The 18,177-nt window shown below is 42.5% G+C and overlaps 1 protein-coding gene across 1 annotated transcript; it reads left to right on the top strand.

Annotated features, from left to right (window-relative positions):
• The first annotated feature begins 700 nt into the window (after positions 1-700).
• On the top strand, positions 701-16,479 carry LOC139367916 (WD repeat domain phosphoinositide-interacting protein 3-like). Its single transcript, XM_071106302.1, has 10 exons — positions 701-901; positions 1,892-1,966; positions 3,128-3,229; positions 3,521-3,608; positions 7,465-7,559; positions 7,760-7,950; positions 11,420-11,505; positions 11,724-11,825; positions 12,146-12,267; positions 12,687-16,479. Exons 1-10 carry the CDS (start codon positions 835-837, stop codon positions 12,791-12,793), a joined length of 1,035 nt encoding a protein of 344 aa, XP_070962403.1. The 5' UTR covers positions 701-834; the 3' UTR covers positions 12,794-16,479.
• Positions 16,480-18,177: the final 1,698 nt, after the last annotated feature.

Genomic DNA, 18,177 nt, shown 5'->3' with positions numbered 1-18,177 from the left:
CCAAGTACCACCCCCTCCCATAAATTTCGATCTGTCCTTAAATGACTAAGTCGGATGTTGAGGTCCTGGGCTGGAGTGGTTATACGTGGTCTGGGGTTGTGAGGCTGGTTGGACGATTCACTAAAACGACGTTGGAGGCGGCTTGCGGCAGAGAAATGAACATTAAATTCTCTAGCAACAGCTCTGGTGGACATACCAGCTGTCAGCATGCCAATTGCACGCTCCCTCAAAACTTGACACATCTGTGGCATTGTGTTGTGTGACAAAACTGCACGTTTAGAGTAACCTTTTATTGTCCTTAGCACAAGGTGCACATGTGTAACGATCATGCTGTTTTTAATAAGCTTCTTGATATGCCACACCTTTCAGGTGGTTGAACTATCCTGTCAAAGGAGAAATGCTCACTAACAAGGATGTAAAACCATTTGCGCAAAACATTTGAGAGAAATAAGCTTTTTGTGCATATGGAAAGTTTCTGAGATCTTTTATTTCAGCTCATGAAACATGGGACCAACACTTTACATGTTGCGTTTTGTATCATAACACAGAGAAAAAGAGACCTAGGTTTTAATATGTTTTCACTGTTTAATAAAGGTGAAATAAAATATCAAATATACAGTATATTGGGTTTTTTTCAGTCTTTGGACTAGTACTGAAACGCCCACTCCCAATCAATCAATCGATCGCTCGGTGCTCGTTTGAGCGTCCTGGAACCAATAGCTGTGTCTGTCTGTGTTGTTTTTCCTGGCTGCTTGTCTGTGGCACAGGAGGAACGCTAGCTAGCATTCTGTTAAAATTCGGCTAAAGTACGCCTCTGATTATCTGATCGAAGTAATGAATTTATTACCGTCAAATGCACACGGGAACGGACTCTTGTACGCGGGATTCAACCAGGATCATGGTGAGAAATGGTTTCCTCATCGAAATCGTCTTTGGTTGACAGTTTTTGTCGTCGATGCCACGCTAACGACGACGTGTTGAGGCCGGGGGTTAACTTTAAACGTTTTGTCAGCCTTCGCTAGCTAGCTGGCTAGTTGTTCTCTAGGCATATTAAGTTGTTGTGAAATCGTGATTGGATTGTCATTTGAGAAAACTAAAATAAACCAGAGCGAGTTAAATGTTATGGATCTGTTAGGCTCTTCCATTTGTAGCACTAATGTTGTCTGATGTCAAATAAACATCTGCTAAACTTTCGTTAAATGTATGTTGTAAATAGCCAACATAACGTTACTCTTCACTTTACCGTATATACTTGCAGGGGTTGTTAAATGTCCTCATCTTTAGCGCCTCTGTCGTTGACAAGCTAACTATCTTAGCTACATAGTAGCGGTATAGCACAGATGGTTATAACAAAGATGGTATAACGTTCCCATTTTATCTGTGGTTATAACGTTAGTTTGACAACTGCTAAACTGCTAAATAGTTTACATCAAAAGATGGCCAGGTATTTTTTATTGAACCTGTTTTTAACTAGGCAGCTCAAGTTGTGAGGGTGGGTGGGTCTAGGTGGCCCCTAGCCAGCTTTTCTTCACTGAGCAGTGAATGAATGGGTCTCCTTCCAAAGAAAGAAATGACTGGTAGCTAATATTCAAACACTCTGTTCAATGCCCACTGTGTGTGCCTTCCTCACAGGCAGCATCTGGTCACTGGAGCAGTAGGACAAACTCCAACTCTGATATGATAGAGAGAAAGAACAGGAACAGATAGGAGACTGAATGGAAACCATAGTCTGTCCTTAGTCGACCTTCCATATAATCATGATGTCTTCGAAGACAGACACACATTGCGGCACAATGTGATTATCTTGGGTTGTTCATACACGGTGAATTTGTTTGGACCAAGCTTCGATCAGGGTTGTTCTAACCAATGGTATTTTCTGTGCTCCTTCCAGGATGCTTTGCTTGCGGAATGGAGAATGGGTTTAGAGTGTACAACGCAGACCCACTCAAGGAGAAAGAAAAACAAGGTAAATATATGTCAAGATAATGACTGTACAGCAAATATGAAACATAAAATTCTAATTGTCTATAATAAAATAAATAAGTCATGATTCATCATAATGTGTTTTTTCCACAGTTTACTATTTATCAAAAGGTATAAGGTAACCATTCTATTGATATGTAAAGAAACTCAATGGGTGAGTAGCAGTGCTTGCAGTAAATCAAGGCATTTTTGCTGCATACCGGGGCCACAGCGTTGTGACGGCGAGAGCCAGCGCACTTCCTTCCTGTTCCTACTGTGTGTGAGACGAGATGGATCTGTCTGTGGCTGGATTGGTACTCTAGTTGGATAAGGGCTATATGAGAAAGTTAATCATTCCGCCACTCGGCCCTGCACATGTGACTCCTCACCCTGCACATAACCTGGTCCAAAGTCACTATAGGAAACGACGGCTTACTGTACTGTCTTTAGTACTGTAGGGAAATTATTATTTTATATTTTTTAAATTGAACCTTTTATTTAACTAGGCAAGTCAGTTACAACCAATTCTTATTTATAATGACATACTACCCCGGGCAAACCTGGATGACGCTGGGCCAATTGTGCACCGCACTATGGGACTCCCAATCATGGCCGGTTGTGATACAGCCTGGATTCGAACCAGGGTGTCTGTAGTGACGCCTCTAGCACTGAAATGCAATACCTTAGACCGCTGTGCCGCGCCACTCGGGAGCCTATAGGCCAGGGATAACCTGGTCCTGTTGGGTTTCTGCAGGGTGTGCAGACTTTTGTTCCAGACCAGTGTTATTTTAAACAAACACTTTTTCTGTTCATTGTCCAACCTTTACCTATGTGTGCAGGTGCTAGGATATTGGGTTTCTGTGAGGCATCATGCATGCTGGGAAGACTTGTTTTAATATGCAGATGGAATGAGTTGTCTTCTATTTACTGTCTGCTACCTTCTTGAAAACTAGTAAAACCTTTGAGATATTAAAACTATTTAAATCCTCCTGGTCAGGAGTGTATCTTTCTAGTAACATTTTAGAGATCTTGTCGGAAATAATATTTTGGATAATTGTGGTGGTTTTTGAGGCAACATCCTTGATTCTCATTGGCTCGGTTTACTCGGCACCTGCCAGATTGACAGCATAATGGCCAATGAGGTGGTTCTGTGTGTGTCTTCCAGAGTTCATGGAGGGCGGGGTCAGCCATGTGGAGATGCTGTTCAGGTGTAACTACCTAGCGCTGGTCGGAGGAGGGAAAAAGCCCAAATATCCACCTAACAAAGGTATGGTGGTTACTGTGTGTGGTGCTTGTGTTGAACTTGCCTGTGTCTATGTACTATGAGCATAACAAACAATATATTTTGGAACCCTCAAAATAACACTTAAAAAAAAATCTGTTTGAAATGTTTCCCTTGCAATTATCTCAATAGTGGTAGACTTTTCCATCAGATTGACCGTATCCAGTTGTTTCTTTACATTTGGTCTGAAACTAGAGACAAACGGCATCATCTCTCTCACGTTAGTCTTCTTGACTGTTGTTAATTCCCACCATGTCCTCTGATGTTTTCCTCTAGTGATGATCTGGGATGACCTGAAGAAAAAGACGGTTATAGAAATCGAGTTCTCCACGGAGGTCAAAGCAGTGAAGCTTCGAAGGGACAGGTAGGAACACTTGTGTTTCCCTCGGGGTGTTTCGATCAGCAGCGTTGAGTGCCAACACAACCACACACTGGGCGTTTCTCAATACGCATACTACTGTGCTCCCGAGTGCATTCTCCGAAGACGTTTTCCTGAGTACGTTCTTGTGTGGACGAGAGTGTGACGAATGCATGAAACATTCCATTTGAGAAGCACTCGCGCTCCCCCTACGGTATTACCTCACACTGCTCCTCCCCCTACGGTATTACCTCACACTGCTCCTCCCCGTACGGTATTACCTCACACTGCTCCTCCCCCTACGGTATTACCTCACACTGCTCCTCCCCCTACGGTATTACCTCACACTGCTCCTCCCCCTACGGTATTACCTCACACTGCTCCTCCCCGTACGGTATTACCTCACACTGCTCCTCCCCCTACGGTATTACCTCCCACTGCTCCTCCCCCTACGGTATTACCTCCCACTGCTCCTCCCCCTACGGTATTACCTCACACTGCTCCTCCCCTACTGTATTACCTCACACTGCTCCTCCCCATTCACTGAACCTTTTTCTAGCCAGGGCAATGGCAACAATAGAGACCAAACAAGTTATACACAAGGCAAACGTTTTACTTCATAATTATCAGCTAGATAGCCCTATTGAACTATTGACTTGCCAATTCACTGAACCGTCTTCCAGCCAGGAAAATAGCGACGAAACAAGATACAGTACCAGTCAAATGTTTGGACACACCTACCCATTCAAGGGGTTTTCTTTATTTTTACTATTTTCTACATTGTAGAATAATAGTGAAGACGTCAAAACTATGAAATAACATATGGAATAATATAGTATCAAAAAAGTGTTAAACAAATCAAAATATATTTTAGATGTTAGATTCTTCAAAGTAGCCACCCTTTGCCTTGATGACAGCTCTGCACACTCTTGGCATTCTCTCAACCAGCTTCATGAGGAATGCTTTTCCAACATTCTTGACAGAGTTCCCACATATGCTCAGCATTTGTTGGCTGCTTTTCCTTCACTCTGTGTTCCAACTCTTCCCAAACCATCTCAATTGGGTTGAGATCTGGTGATTGTGGAGGCCAGGTCATTTGATGCAGCACTCCATCACTCTCCTTCTTGGTCAAATAGGCCTTACACTGCCTGGAGGTGTTTTGGGTCATTGTCCTGTTGAAAAATGATTGTGCCACTAAGCACAAACCAAATGGGATGGCGTATCGCTGCACAATGCTGTGATTGCCATGCTGATTAAGTGTGCCTTCAATTCTAAATCACTGACAGTTTCACCAGCAAAGCACCCCCACACCATCACACCACCTCCTCCATGCTTCATGGTGGGAACCACACATGCAGAGATTATCCGTTCACCTACTCTGCGTCTCACTAAGACACAGCGGTTGGAACCAAAAATCTCAAATTTGGACCAAAGGACAGATTTCCACCGGTCTAATGTCCATTGCTCGTCTTGGCCCAAGCCTTCTTATTGGTGTCTTTTAGTAGTGGTTCCTTTGCAGCAATTTGACCACAAAGGCCTGATTCACGCAGTCTCTGAACAGTTGATGTTGAGATGTGTCTGTTACTTGATCTCTGTGAAACATTTATTTGGACTGCAATCTGAGGCCGGTAACTCTAATGAACTTGTCCTCTGCAGCAGAGGGAACTCTGGGTCTTCCTTTCCTGTGGCGGTCCTCATGAGAGCCAGTTTCATCATAGCGCTTGATGGTTTTTGCGACTGCACTTTGAAAGTTTCTCCAAGTAATGATGGACTGTCATTTCTCTTTGCTTTTTTGCACTGTTCTTGCCATCATTTGGACTCAGCCCTATTTGGTAAATCACTATCTTCTGTATACCATCTCTAGGTTTGCACAACATAACTGATTGGCTTAAACACATTAAGAAGGAAAGAAATTCAACAAATTCACTTTTAACAAGGCACACATGTTAATTGAAATGCATTCCAGGTAACCACCTCATGAAGCTGGTTGAGAGAATGATTTTGAAGAATCTCAAATATATAATATATTTTGATTTTCTACATGATTCCATATGTTATTTTATAGTTTTGATGTTTTTGCTATTATTCTACAATTTTGAAAATAGTAAAAATAAAGAAAATCCCTTGAATGAATAGGTGTGTATACTTCATAACAATCAGCTAGCTATATGTGAATTGTAATAATGATAACCAGATAGTTTAACTGGCAAAATGACCTAAAACTAATATTATGCAAGATACATGTCAAACCTTCGTTGGTAGCTAGCTAACAATTCTTGACTTATTATGGGCTTGTGGTCTACGCTGCGTAGGCAGGTAAACATGTCAAAATTAACACAGCATGTATTTATTAACGTATCAAGATAAAAAATATTATAGTCAGGCAACATATGAGATATGAATAGGCAACATATGAGATATGAATAGGCAACATATGAGATATGAATAGGCAACATATGAGATATGAATAGGCAACATATGAGATATGAATAGGCAACATATGAGATATGAATAGGCAACATTTCACTCCGAAGTTGGAGTTTATTTTCTCTTGCTTCAGCTCAAATAATGTCCGCCATTGATTTCAATACATTTTGCGTTATTTGTACGGGGTTGCGTCATATTTCTGTGCATACTTTCTATTGAAGCTTGCATCGACGCATGCTTCAAAATATGTACAATTACGCGTTAGAGAAGTGCCCTCCGTGCTCACATACTCATACTCCAACCCTCCCGTGCTCCAGTTTGCGTGCTCCGAGCGCAGTAGTAAGCATTTTGAGAAACACCCATTGACTCCAATGTACTCACATTTTTAGTACCAGTTTAACTCTTTGTTTAAGACCAATTAGGAATTACAGCCGTTGTGTTTCATCGTCAGTGGCACACAGCGATCGCATAAGCATTGCTTACACGAGTACGCATTTCACTGTTAGTCGACACCTGTTGTTTTACGAAGCATCTGACGAATAAAGTGTCATTTAGTTGGAAGTACTGCAGGGCACTGTATTGGGAATCAAATGAGGTATTTAGCTTTAGTTACAGGACAGAGAGGGTGGGAGACGGTACCAGCATTTACATTTTTACATTTGAGTCATTTAGCAGACGCTCTTATCCAGAGCGAAATACAGGAACAATTATGGTTAAGTGCCTTGCTCACGGGCACATCAACATATTTTTTTCACCCGGTTGGCTCGTGGAATCGAACCAGCAACATTTCGGTTACTGACCCAACGCTCTTAACCACTAGACTACTTGCTGCCTGTAGTAGTACAGTAATAATAGGCTGTGATTGCACTTCCTCTTCTTAGGCCCAGAACCTGTTGGATTGGCAGTCATTAACATAGTCATTGGTTTGGTAATTATACAGTACTAGGTCCCAATGCAGTAATGGTATAACACAGTATAGATCCTTGTTGCTTTTAGAGAGGACTACTCTGGAATTGCCTGAAAAGCAATGACTGTTAAGATGTTCACCTTTTTAGGTAACGTTAAAGGGGAATGTTAGAAGGTAGTATGTCGGTGTCAGGAGAAATCACATTTTATTTGTCACTTACACATATTTAGCAGATGTTATTGTGGGTGTAGTGAAATGCTTGTGTTCCTAACTCCAACAGTGCAGTAATATCTAACAATTCACAACAATACACACAAATCTAAAATTAAAAGAATGGAATTAAGAAATATATAAATATTATGATAAGCAATGTTGCGGCGGCATTGACTAAAATACAGTAGAATAAAGTATATACATACGAAATGAGTAAAGCCAATGTTTTCTTACCAATGTTTCCCCATTGGATTGCTGTATGTTAGTGGGCCAGAAATCATTAGCCTAATGTTTCTATCTCTCTTATGTCCTCAGGATCGTTGTGGTCCTGGACTCAATGATCAAAGTGTTTACGTTCACCCACAACCCTCATCAGCTGCATGTATTTGAGACCTGCTATAACCCCAAAGGTCAGTACTACAATACAGACAGCTTCCAGACTCCTAACCATGCTGCTAAATACAATATTAGACCTGCTCATAATTTAAGTAAACAAACAATCTTCACAAGTGTTATATGGGTGTAATGTGTAGCTTCTCCTCTCATCTCTCTCTCCCTCCCTCGCTCTCTCTCTCTCCCCTCTCCCTCCATTTTAATACACTCTCCCCAGGTCTGTGTGTGCTGTGTCCCAACAGTAACAACTCTCTCCTGGCGTTCCCGGGCACCCACTCTGGGCATGTGCAGATCGTAGACCTGGCCAACACAGAGAAGCCTCCAGTGGACATCCCCGCCCATGAGGGGGCGCTGTGCTGCATCGCCCTCAACCTGCAGGGAACCAGGATAGCCACCGCCTCCGAGAAAGTAATACAACCCTTTAAAAAAATACTCATTGACTAAAAGGAAATTCCACAGTAACAGAGTGAGACTGAGACTCAGATTTTTTTACTTTAAAATGTATGTCAAACAAAAACCAATGATTACAAGGTTAAACCATACAAGTCTATGAGCAAGGACTACTTTTAACTATTTCCACTGCAAATTGTACAAAACACATTTACTTGAAGAACACTGCAGATGCTAAGTTTGGTAACAGAATGACGGCACAAACAACACCAACCGTCATTCTGTTACCAAACTTTGCATTTAAACTGCTCAAGTAAATGTTTTTTGTAAAATGTTCAGTGGAAATAGTTAAGTATTTTATATTTTATTTTTATTTCCCCTTTATTTAACCAGGTAGTTGAGAACAAGTTCTCATTTACAACTGCAACCTGGCCAAGATAAAGCAAAGCAGTGCGACACAAACAAAAACACAGTTACACATGAAATAAACAAGCATACAGTCAATAATATAATAGAAAAAGTCTATATACAGTGTGTGAAAATGAGGTAAGATAAGGGAGGTAAAGGCAATAAATAGTGGCAAAATAATTACAATTTAGCAATTAAACACTGGAGTGATAGATATGCAGAGATGAATGTGTAAGTAGAGATACTGGGGTGCAAAGGAGCAAAAAAAACAGTATGGGGATGAGGTAGTTGGATGGGCTATTTACAGCTGCAGTGATCTGTGAGCTGCTCTGACAGCTGGTGCTTAAAGTGAGTGAGGGAGATATGAGTCTCCAGTTTCAGGGATTTTTGCAATTCGTTCCAGTAATTGGCGGCAGAGAACTGGAAGGTAAGGCGGCCAAAAGAGGAATCCTAGCAAAGACTTATAGATGACCTGGAGTCAGTGGGTTTGGCGACGAATATGAAGCGAGGGCCAGCCAACGAAAGCATACAGGTCGCAGTGGTGGGTAGTATATGGGGCTTTGGTGACAAAACGGATGGCTCTTTGATAGACTGCATCCAATTTGCTGAGTAGTGTTGGAGGCTATTTTGTAAATGACATCGCCGAAGTCCAAGATCGGCAGGATAGTCAGTTATACAAGGGTATGTTTGGCAGCATGAGTGAAGGATGCTTTGTTGCGAAATATTAAGCTGATTCTAGAATTAATTTTGGATTGGAGATGCTTGATGTGAGTCTGGAAGGAGAGTTCACAGTCTAACCAGACATTTAGATATTTGTAGTTATCCACATATTCTAAGTCAGAACCGTCCAGAATAGTGATGCTGGACGGGTGGGCAGGTGCGGGCAGCGATCTGTTGAATAGCATGCATTTAGTTTTACTTGTTGGAGGCCACGGAAGGAGAGTTGTATGGCATTGAAGCTCGTCTGGAGGTTAGTTAACACAGTGTCCAAAGAAGGGCCAGAAGTATACAGAATGGTGTCATCTGCGTAGAGGTGGATCAGAGAATCATTATCAGCAGCAAGAGCGACATCAATCATTGATGTATACAGAGAAAAGAGTCGGCCCTAGAATTGAACCCTGTGGCACTCCCATAGAGACTGCCAGAGGTCCGGACAACAGGCCCTCCGATTTGACACACAGAACTCTGTCTGATTTGTAGTTGGTGAACCAGGCGAGGTCAATATCCTTCCAGGATACCCCGGGCCAGGTCGATTAGAAAGGCCTGCTCGCTGAAGTGTTTTAGGGAGCGTTTGATAGTGATGAGGGGTGGTCGTTTGACCGCAGACCCACGTACGCAGGCAATGAGGTGGTAATCGCTGAGATCCTGGTTGAAAACAGTAGAGGTTTGTATTTGGAGGGCAGGTTGGTTAGGATGATATCTATGAGGGTGCCCGTGTTTACGTTTATCTATGAGGGTGCCTGTGTTTACCTGGTAGGTTCTTTGATCATTTGTGTGAAATTGAGGGCATCAAGCTTAGATTGTTGGATGGCGGAGGTGTTAACCATGTCCCAGTTTAGGTCACCTAACAGTACGAGCTCTGAAGATAGATCGGGGTGCAATCAATTCACATATGGTGTCCAGGGCACAGCTGGAGGAAGAAGGTGGTCTATAGCAAGCGCCAACGGTGAGAGACTTGTTTCTGGAAAGGTGGATTTTTAGAAGTCGAAGCTCAAATTGTTTGTGCACAGACCTGGATAGTAAAGACAGAACTTTGCAGGCTATCTCTGCAGTAGATTGCAACTCAGCAATGGAGAAGGCATATAGACATTAAGGAGAGGCTTGCGTAGCCAAGGGATCATAGGGTCCAGTGAATAGCTAGGCGGGCTGGAGACACGGCGATTCAGACAGCTAGTGGACCGTGGCTAGCAGATGGGCATTCAAGATACGTGGCGGAGGAGCCTGTTGAAAAAATCCCCCTCGGGCGGATTATGTCGGTAGTCCTGTCGTGATGAATCGGCGGGGCTCCGTTTCGGCAGTAAAAGGGGTCCAGGCCATTTGACAAAATAGGTATTGTAGCCCAAGGAGTGGCTGATGGACCTCTTCTGCTAGCCGGGAGATGGGCCTAGCATAGGCTAGCTCCAGGCTAATTGGTGTTTGCTTCGCGACAGGGACGTTAGTAAGAAAAAAGATAAATAAAAAGATATATACACGGGACACGACAAGACGAAGACAGACGCCTGACTGCTACACCATCTTGGATTCAAGTTCTCACCAGTAGATAGTCTTTGTTCATAGAGCTGTATGCTTTGTTTAACTTTGCAATCATTGGTTTTTGTTTGACATACTCTTTTTTTCTTTTTACTTTAAAATGTATGTGTCACTCTTAACGTGGAATTAACCCTTTTACCACTACTCCTGGGCTTAGACGGTACCTTTTGTCTCTACAACTGGTTGTCATGGTTGCTTGTAGACTAGGCGTACCAACTCCCAACTGGTTGTCATGGTTGCTTGTAGACTAGGCGTACCAACTCCCAACTGGTTGTCATGGTTGCTTGTAGACTAGGCGTACCAACTCCCAACTGGTTGTCATGGTTGCTTGTAGACTAGGCGTACCAACTCCCAACTGGTTGTCATGGTTGCTTGTAGACTAGGCGTACCAACTCCCAACTGGTTGTCATGGTTGCTTGTAGACGAGGCGTACCAACTCCCACCTGGTTGTCAAGGTTGCTTGTAGACGAGGCGTAACCAACTCCCACCTGGTTGTCATGGTTGCTTGTAGACGAGGCGTACCAACTCCCAACTGGTTGTCATGGTTGCTTGTAGACGAGGCGTAACCAACTCCCAACTGGTTGTCATGGTCGCTTGTAGACGAGGCGTACCAACTCCCACCTGGTTGCCATGGTTGCTTGTATACGAGGCGTAACCAACTCCCACCTGGTTGTCATGGTTGCTTGTAGACGAGGCGTAACCAATTCCTACCTGGTTGTCATGGTTACTTGTAGACGAGGCGTAACCAACTCCCAACTGGTTGTCATGGTTGCTTGTAGACGAGGCGTAACCAACTCCCAACACCGTATCTCTCTTTATTTCTCTCCAGGGAACCCTGATCAGAATATTTGACACCATGGCAGGTCACCTGATTCAGGAGTTGAGGCGGGGGTCACAGGCCGCTAACATCTACTGGTGAGAACAACCAACCAACCTGGGTCTCTTCTTCACCTGATATTAGATCTGACAAATGAACTAACGTTTCCATTTTGAGTCATTTAAGCAGATGTTCTGATCCAGAGTGACTTACAGAGTGCATCTAAAGGTTGTTCGGTGCGACGACCTCATATTAGTCATAGTAAGTTGTAGTTGTTCTAGTCCTGATTGGTATCCCTCTGTTCCCCGTTCCCCAGCATCAACTTCAACCAGGACGCGTCCCTCATCTGTCTGTCTAGTGACCATGGTACAGTCCACATATTCGCTGCAGAGGACCCCAAGAGGAACAAACAGTCCAGGTCTGATTTGATTTGTCACCTTTCTATGCACTTTGTGACTGGAGCTCTTGAAAGGTCCAAATACTGCAACATTGATCATAGATTAAAGTACTGCATTGGTGCCAGTGGTGATGAAGCTCTTTTTGAGAGAACTATCTATATTATTGACTGTTCAATGAGAAACACCATTTTTGGAAGAGTAACTTTGAAGTGAGCACATTTGTTTTCCAATGTTAATCTTTAAACCAGCCACCATTCCAAACCCCTTCCCGAATCCTTGTTTTGTTTACTATAAATTCAAAACCCATCCCTGAATCCTTGTTGTTTCCTTTTATCCTTAGCTTAGCCTCGGCTAGTTTCCTTCCTAAGTACTTCAGCTCCAAGTGGAGTTTCTCCAAGTTCCAGGTTCCATCCAATTCGCCGTGTGTGTGTGCCTTTGGAACAGAACCCAACTCTGTCATAGGTGAGGGGTGTGTGTGTGTGTGTGTGGTAGTGTTGCTCTCTGTGTACATGTTTGCTTTGGCACATCTCTGGAACAGAGCCCAGTGCAGTCATAAATGAGTCATACTCCAGCTACTTCCTGCTTCCTGTCCAGTGTCTGTAAACACATTCAGCTTGACATTTCTTCAATGTTGACTCATTTGATTGTTGACCTGACACAACTTATTTGATTGTTTTATTGTTGACATAATTTTAGACTTTGAGCGGGAAACTGTGTTCTTAGATTTGTGCATACTTTTGTGCCAACCAGAAGAAAAAAAAAGGTTTTTGACTTTGAGGATATAGCTGATGTACATTCTCTTATTGCGACACTCTCTCTCGCTCTCCCTCTCTCCCTCTCTCTCTCCCTCCCCCTCTCTCTCTCTCTCTCTCTCATATCAGCCATTTGTGCTGATGGCAGCTACTACAAGTTCCTGTTCAACCCGAAGGGGGAGTGTTCCCGAGACGTCTACGCCCAGTTCCTGGAGATGACTGATGAGAAGATCTGACCTTTAACCCAGACTCCTCCTGCAGACAGACAGACGTGTGTTTATTTTCTGGAGCAGGAGGACAAGGGGGGCTGGACAGAAGGAGGAGGTTAGGTGTCTCTGCTCACCCAGTGCTGATAGACTCTCAATGGAGAGAGGGAGACCGCCTTAAAAACGACAAGACGGATGGAGGGAGCGATGAAGGAAGTCAATGTCCTCTCTGACACAAACTACTTAGAGACCATCCTTGAACAACTAGCAAAGGACAGACAGATGGACAGACTGTCACCTGGACCTTGTTGTCCTGCTACTCTGAGAACCAAACAGGGAAATGTATTTTTGTTGCTTTTTAGAGATGTCTTCCGATACCAATGATCGGTTGATTATTCTGGTTATTTTTTTTTAAAGGCGTATTGCGTTAATTCCAATAGAAAAATAAATATTGTAAACTAACACCACCTAATCTAACTATAGGGAGTGCCTCTGAGCTGAATCAATATTGGAGTGTGTATATACTCGCATATGTGCCTTCAGGAAGTATTCTTAACCTTTGTTACAGCCTGAATTCTAAATTGATTAAATATATATATATATTTTTTTTTTTACACACATCTACACACAATACCTCATAATGACTAAGTGAAAACATGTTTTTAGAAATGTTTGCAAATATAAAATATAATGCAGACATTTCTAATTTACATAAGTATTCACACCCCTAAGTCAATACTTTGTAAAAGCACCTTTTGACAGTGATTACAGCTGTGAGTCTTTCTGGGTAAGTTTCTAAGAGCTTTCCACACCTGGATTGTGCAACATTTGCCCGTTATTCATTTTCAAAATGTTTCAAGCTCTCAAATTGGTTGTTGATTGTTGCTAGACATCCATTTTCAGTTCTTGCCATAGATTTTCAAGTAGATTTAAGTCAAAACACTAACTCAGCCACTCAGTAACATTCACTGTCTTCTTGGTAAGCAACTCCAATGTAGATTTGGCCTTGTGTTTTAGGTTATTGTCCTGCTGAAAGGTGAATTCATCTCCCAGTGTCTGCTGGAAAGCAGACTGAACCTGTTTTTCTCTGGGATTTTGCCTGCGCTTAGCTCCATTCTGTAAAAAAATGTATCCTGAAAAACTCCCCAGTCCTTAACAATTACAATCATACCCATAACATGATGCAGCCACCACTATGCTTGAAAATATGGAGGGTGGTACTCAGTAATGTGTTATGTTTGGGGCAAATCCAACACTTTGTATTCAGGACAAAAATGTAGTTGCTGAGCCACATGTTTTGCAGGTAATTAGTTTAGTGTCTTGTTACAAACATAATACACATTTTCCAAAACATGCATCATCTACAGGCTTCCTTATTTTCACTCTGTCAATTAGGTTAGTATTGTGGAGTAACTGCAATGTGTTTGATCCATCCTCAGTGTTCTCCTATCACAGCCATTAAACTCTGTAACTGTTTTAAGGTCACTATTGGCCTCATGGTGAAATCCCTGATTAGTTTCCTTTCTCTCTGACAACTGAGTTAGTGACTGGCTGTATTGATACACTATCCAGAATGTAATTAATAACTTCACTATGCTCAAAGGGATATTCAATGTCTACTTTTTTTTTTTTTTACCCATCTACCAATAGGTGCCCTTCTTTACAAAGTATTAGAAAACCCCCCTGTTCTTTGTGGTTGAATCTGTGTTTGAAATTCACTGCCGACCTTACAATTATCTGTATGTGTGGGGTACAGAGATGAGGTAGTCATTTCAAAATAATGTTAAACACTTATTGCACACAGAGCGAGTCTATGCAACTTACTATGTGACATGATTAAGCACATTTTTACTCCTAAAATTATTTAGTGTTTGAAGTGTTTGAATGCTTATTGACTCAAGACATTTCGGTTTTCATTTGTAAACATTTCCGCTTGCACATTTTGGGGTATTGTGGTTAAGCCAGTGACAAACAAATCTCAATATAATACATTTTTTATTCTGGCTGTAACACACAATGTGGACAAAATCAAAGGGTATGAATACTTCCTGAAGGCACTGATATGCATATTTGGGTGTGATTTCACAAAGGAAGATCTTTGAGTTAGCCAGATGGGTAAACACTTAGAAATAGAGCTTTCTTCCTACGGTTGAAGAAATGAGTCACCCATTAAGGGGCGTCAGGTAGCCTAGTGGTTAGAGCATTGGGCCACTAACCCGAAAGGTTGCTGGATCGTATCCCCGAGCTGACAAGGTACAAATCTGTTGTCCTTCCCCTGGACAAGGCAGGTAACCCACTGTTCCCCAGTAGGACGTCATTGTAAATAAGGATGTGTTCTGAACTGACTTGCCTAGTTAAATTGAAAAAAGTTCATATTTTTTACATCTTGATTTACGGTGGTTTATCTGGTTAACCTCAGGGATTCCTCTTGGTGAAACCTCACCCTGGTAGAGTTTAGCTTCGCTGTATAAACACAATGAATGCGCCAGACTGAACATATGTAACTTACCACAGAAGAAGAAGAGATCTCATGGCGATGAATGTTTCGCTTCTCCTGACATTTCATGTTGTAGCTTACTATGTATGTATGTACGTGTAATATTCTTGATGTGAGTCTCGCCCTCCTTGTGGAGAGGGAATATATTAGTTACAACTCTAATTAGTACCTATAAAGCACTGATTTGGGGCTAGATTCAATCCCATCGCCCCTTTTCGGGCTATGCACCTTTTTTAAAGGCAATATTTCCGTGTTCGAGGAGACCGCATTCGTGGTAAATGCTGCATATGTCGGCTCAATCGGAAATGTATGTCAATCGCGCTATTACACAGCTCTTCCGCGGTACGGATTGAATCTAGGCCCAAGTACTTTGATCTTTACATTTGAGTTTTGAGCATAATCAAACTCGGGCAACTTGATCAGTCTCAGATGATTTTCAATGACGCGTTACTTCCTAATTCTTTCAAAGAAACCAATGTTTCTCATGCATCCGTTCATGAATGAACACAACCGTTTTCCCAGAACCAAGCCGTCCCGGTCATTGTGGAAAATGCTGCAGTATTCTGCCGTGATCAAAGTGCATTTCCACCCCTTTATGAAAGGCTTACGAGTGACACATTCTCGCTGAATCAAACCAAAATCCACTTCCTTGTGTGACTGAATACGCACCCATTCCTTTTTGGTGAGGTTTAATTGGCTGGTGTCGTTTGCCTCTTGAAGATAGAAGTCTCTTCTGCTTGCTCACTAGGGCCAGCTTTAGCAAGCTTCTGCATATGTTAACTGATCTACAAATGATGGTAACATCTGTGGATCTACAAGCAGTATTGACTTTAGAGCCTATCTCATGTTTGTCACAGTATCAGGTCCAGCTTTTTGGCCCATGTATGTGACCTTACAATGCAGTACTACAATGTATTTTTCTGTATCTTTCAGTATGTTTCTGATTTGTCCCACGCACATTTCTCTTTCAGTTTGAATTCAATGGGAACCGCTTTCTGAATGCATTTCATTTGTTGCATCCAGCTCTGATTGTACATATGTCGGGGGAATTTAATCCCTACACACACACACACACACACACAACACTATGCTGCCATTTAACTACATATGGACGCGGCACAAACTCTCCTGTTTATGTGACACTTTTCAAAATGATTGTAAAATCCTGCATTTAAATTTGTAAATAAAATGTCATGTCCGTATGGACATTTGTACATGACCCGGGGTACTGTGTGTAACGGTAGTGTGTGAACTCAGTTTAAGGCAGCGGTGTAATCTGTTATAGTATGTTTTTGCATCATATGCATTCACAATGCATTTAGTTTAGAAGGAACCATGCTTGGTCTGAAAATAACCACCCAAGCCCTCCGCTAGACAGCTGTTAACCCCTCCCCTAGCCAGCTGTTAACCCCTCCCCTAGCCCCCTGTTAACCCCTCCCCTTAGCCCTCTGTTAACCCCTCCCCTAGCCAGCTGTTAACCCCTCCCCTAGCCAGCTGTTAACCCCTCCCCTTAGCCCTCTGTTAACCCCTTCCCTAGTCAGCTGTTAACCCCTCCCCTTAGCCCTCTGTTAACCCCTTCCCTAGTCAGCTGTTAACCCCTCCCCTTAGCCCTCTGTTAACCCTTCCCCTTAGCCCTCTGTTAACCCCTCCCCTAATATGTTTCTAAACATTTCTAAATTAATGTGGATGCTACCATGATCACGGATAATCCTGAATGACGCACAAATAAAATACCCCCATGCCTATTGACCTCTCACCATACCAATGAGGTTAGCATTTTTTTTATTTGGGGGGGGGGGGGGTTATGATATTTGTGCATCTAACTTTCTCACTCATTCACAATTCATTCAGGATGATCCGTAATCATGGTAGCATCCACATTAATGTAGAAATGTTTAGAAACACATAACATTTTTACAATAAGGGACTCCAAAATGACACAATACATTATATTTATATTGGGAACAAATTATCTGACAAACAAAACAAACAGAAAATGCATCCAACAAGTTTGTAAAGTAACAAGAAAAAGTAAAGTAACGTGCTATGAATATGGAACCAAATACTAAACTTTTGACTACTTTAATACACATAAGTGGGTTTGTCCTTTAAATGGGAGGACCATGTACAAAATGTGCTGTAATTTGTTAACGGTTCAACCGATGTGGATGGAAATACCCTCATGTTAAAGCTGTCGGTCTGCACTTTAACCTCATAGTCATTGTATCGTTTCAAATCCAAAGTGCTGGAATACAGAGCCAAAACAACAACAAATGTGTCACTATCTCTACTCTTCTGGGAAGGCTTTCCACTAGATGTTGGAACATTGCTGCGAGGACTTTCTTCCATTCAGCCACAAGAGCATTAGTGAGGTTGGACACTGATGTTGGGCGATTAGACCCTGGCTTGAAGTTGGGGTCAATGTCTTGCTGAAACAGGAAAGGGGTTCCCCAAACGGTTGCCACAAAGTTGGAGGCACAGAATAGTCTAGAATGTCATTGTATGCTATAGCGTTAAGATTTCCCTTCACTGGAACTAAAGGGGCATTGCCTGAACCATGAAAAACAGCCCCAGACCATTATTCCTCCCCCACCAAACTTTACAGTTGGCACAATGCATTGGGGCAGGCAGCGTTCTCCTGGCACCCGCCAAACCCAGAATCGTCCATCGGACTGCCAGATGGTGAAGCGTGATTCATCACTCCAGAGAACGTGTTTCCACTGATCCAATGGCGGCAGGTTTTACACAGCTCCAGCCAACGCTTGGCATTGCGCATGGTGATCTTAAGCTTGTGTGCGGCTGCTCGGCCATGGAAACCCATTTCATGAAACTCTCAATGAACAGTTCTTGGGCTGACGTTGCTTCCAGAGGCAGACAAACTGACTTGTTGAAAAGCTGGCATCCTATGACGGTGCCA

The sequence above is a fragment of the Oncorhynchus clarkii genome, chromosome 16 (assembly GCF_045791955.1).
Source record: "Oncorhynchus clarkii lewisi isolate Uvic-CL-2024 chromosome 16, UVic_Ocla_1.0, whole genome shotgun sequence".
In the NCBI taxonomy this organism is placed as follows: domain Eukaryota; kingdom Metazoa; phylum Chordata; class Actinopteri; order Salmoniformes; family Salmonidae; genus Oncorhynchus; species Oncorhynchus clarkii.
Note: the sequence above shows the minus strand (reverse complement) of the source record. Positions and strands in the feature narration are given on the sequence as shown.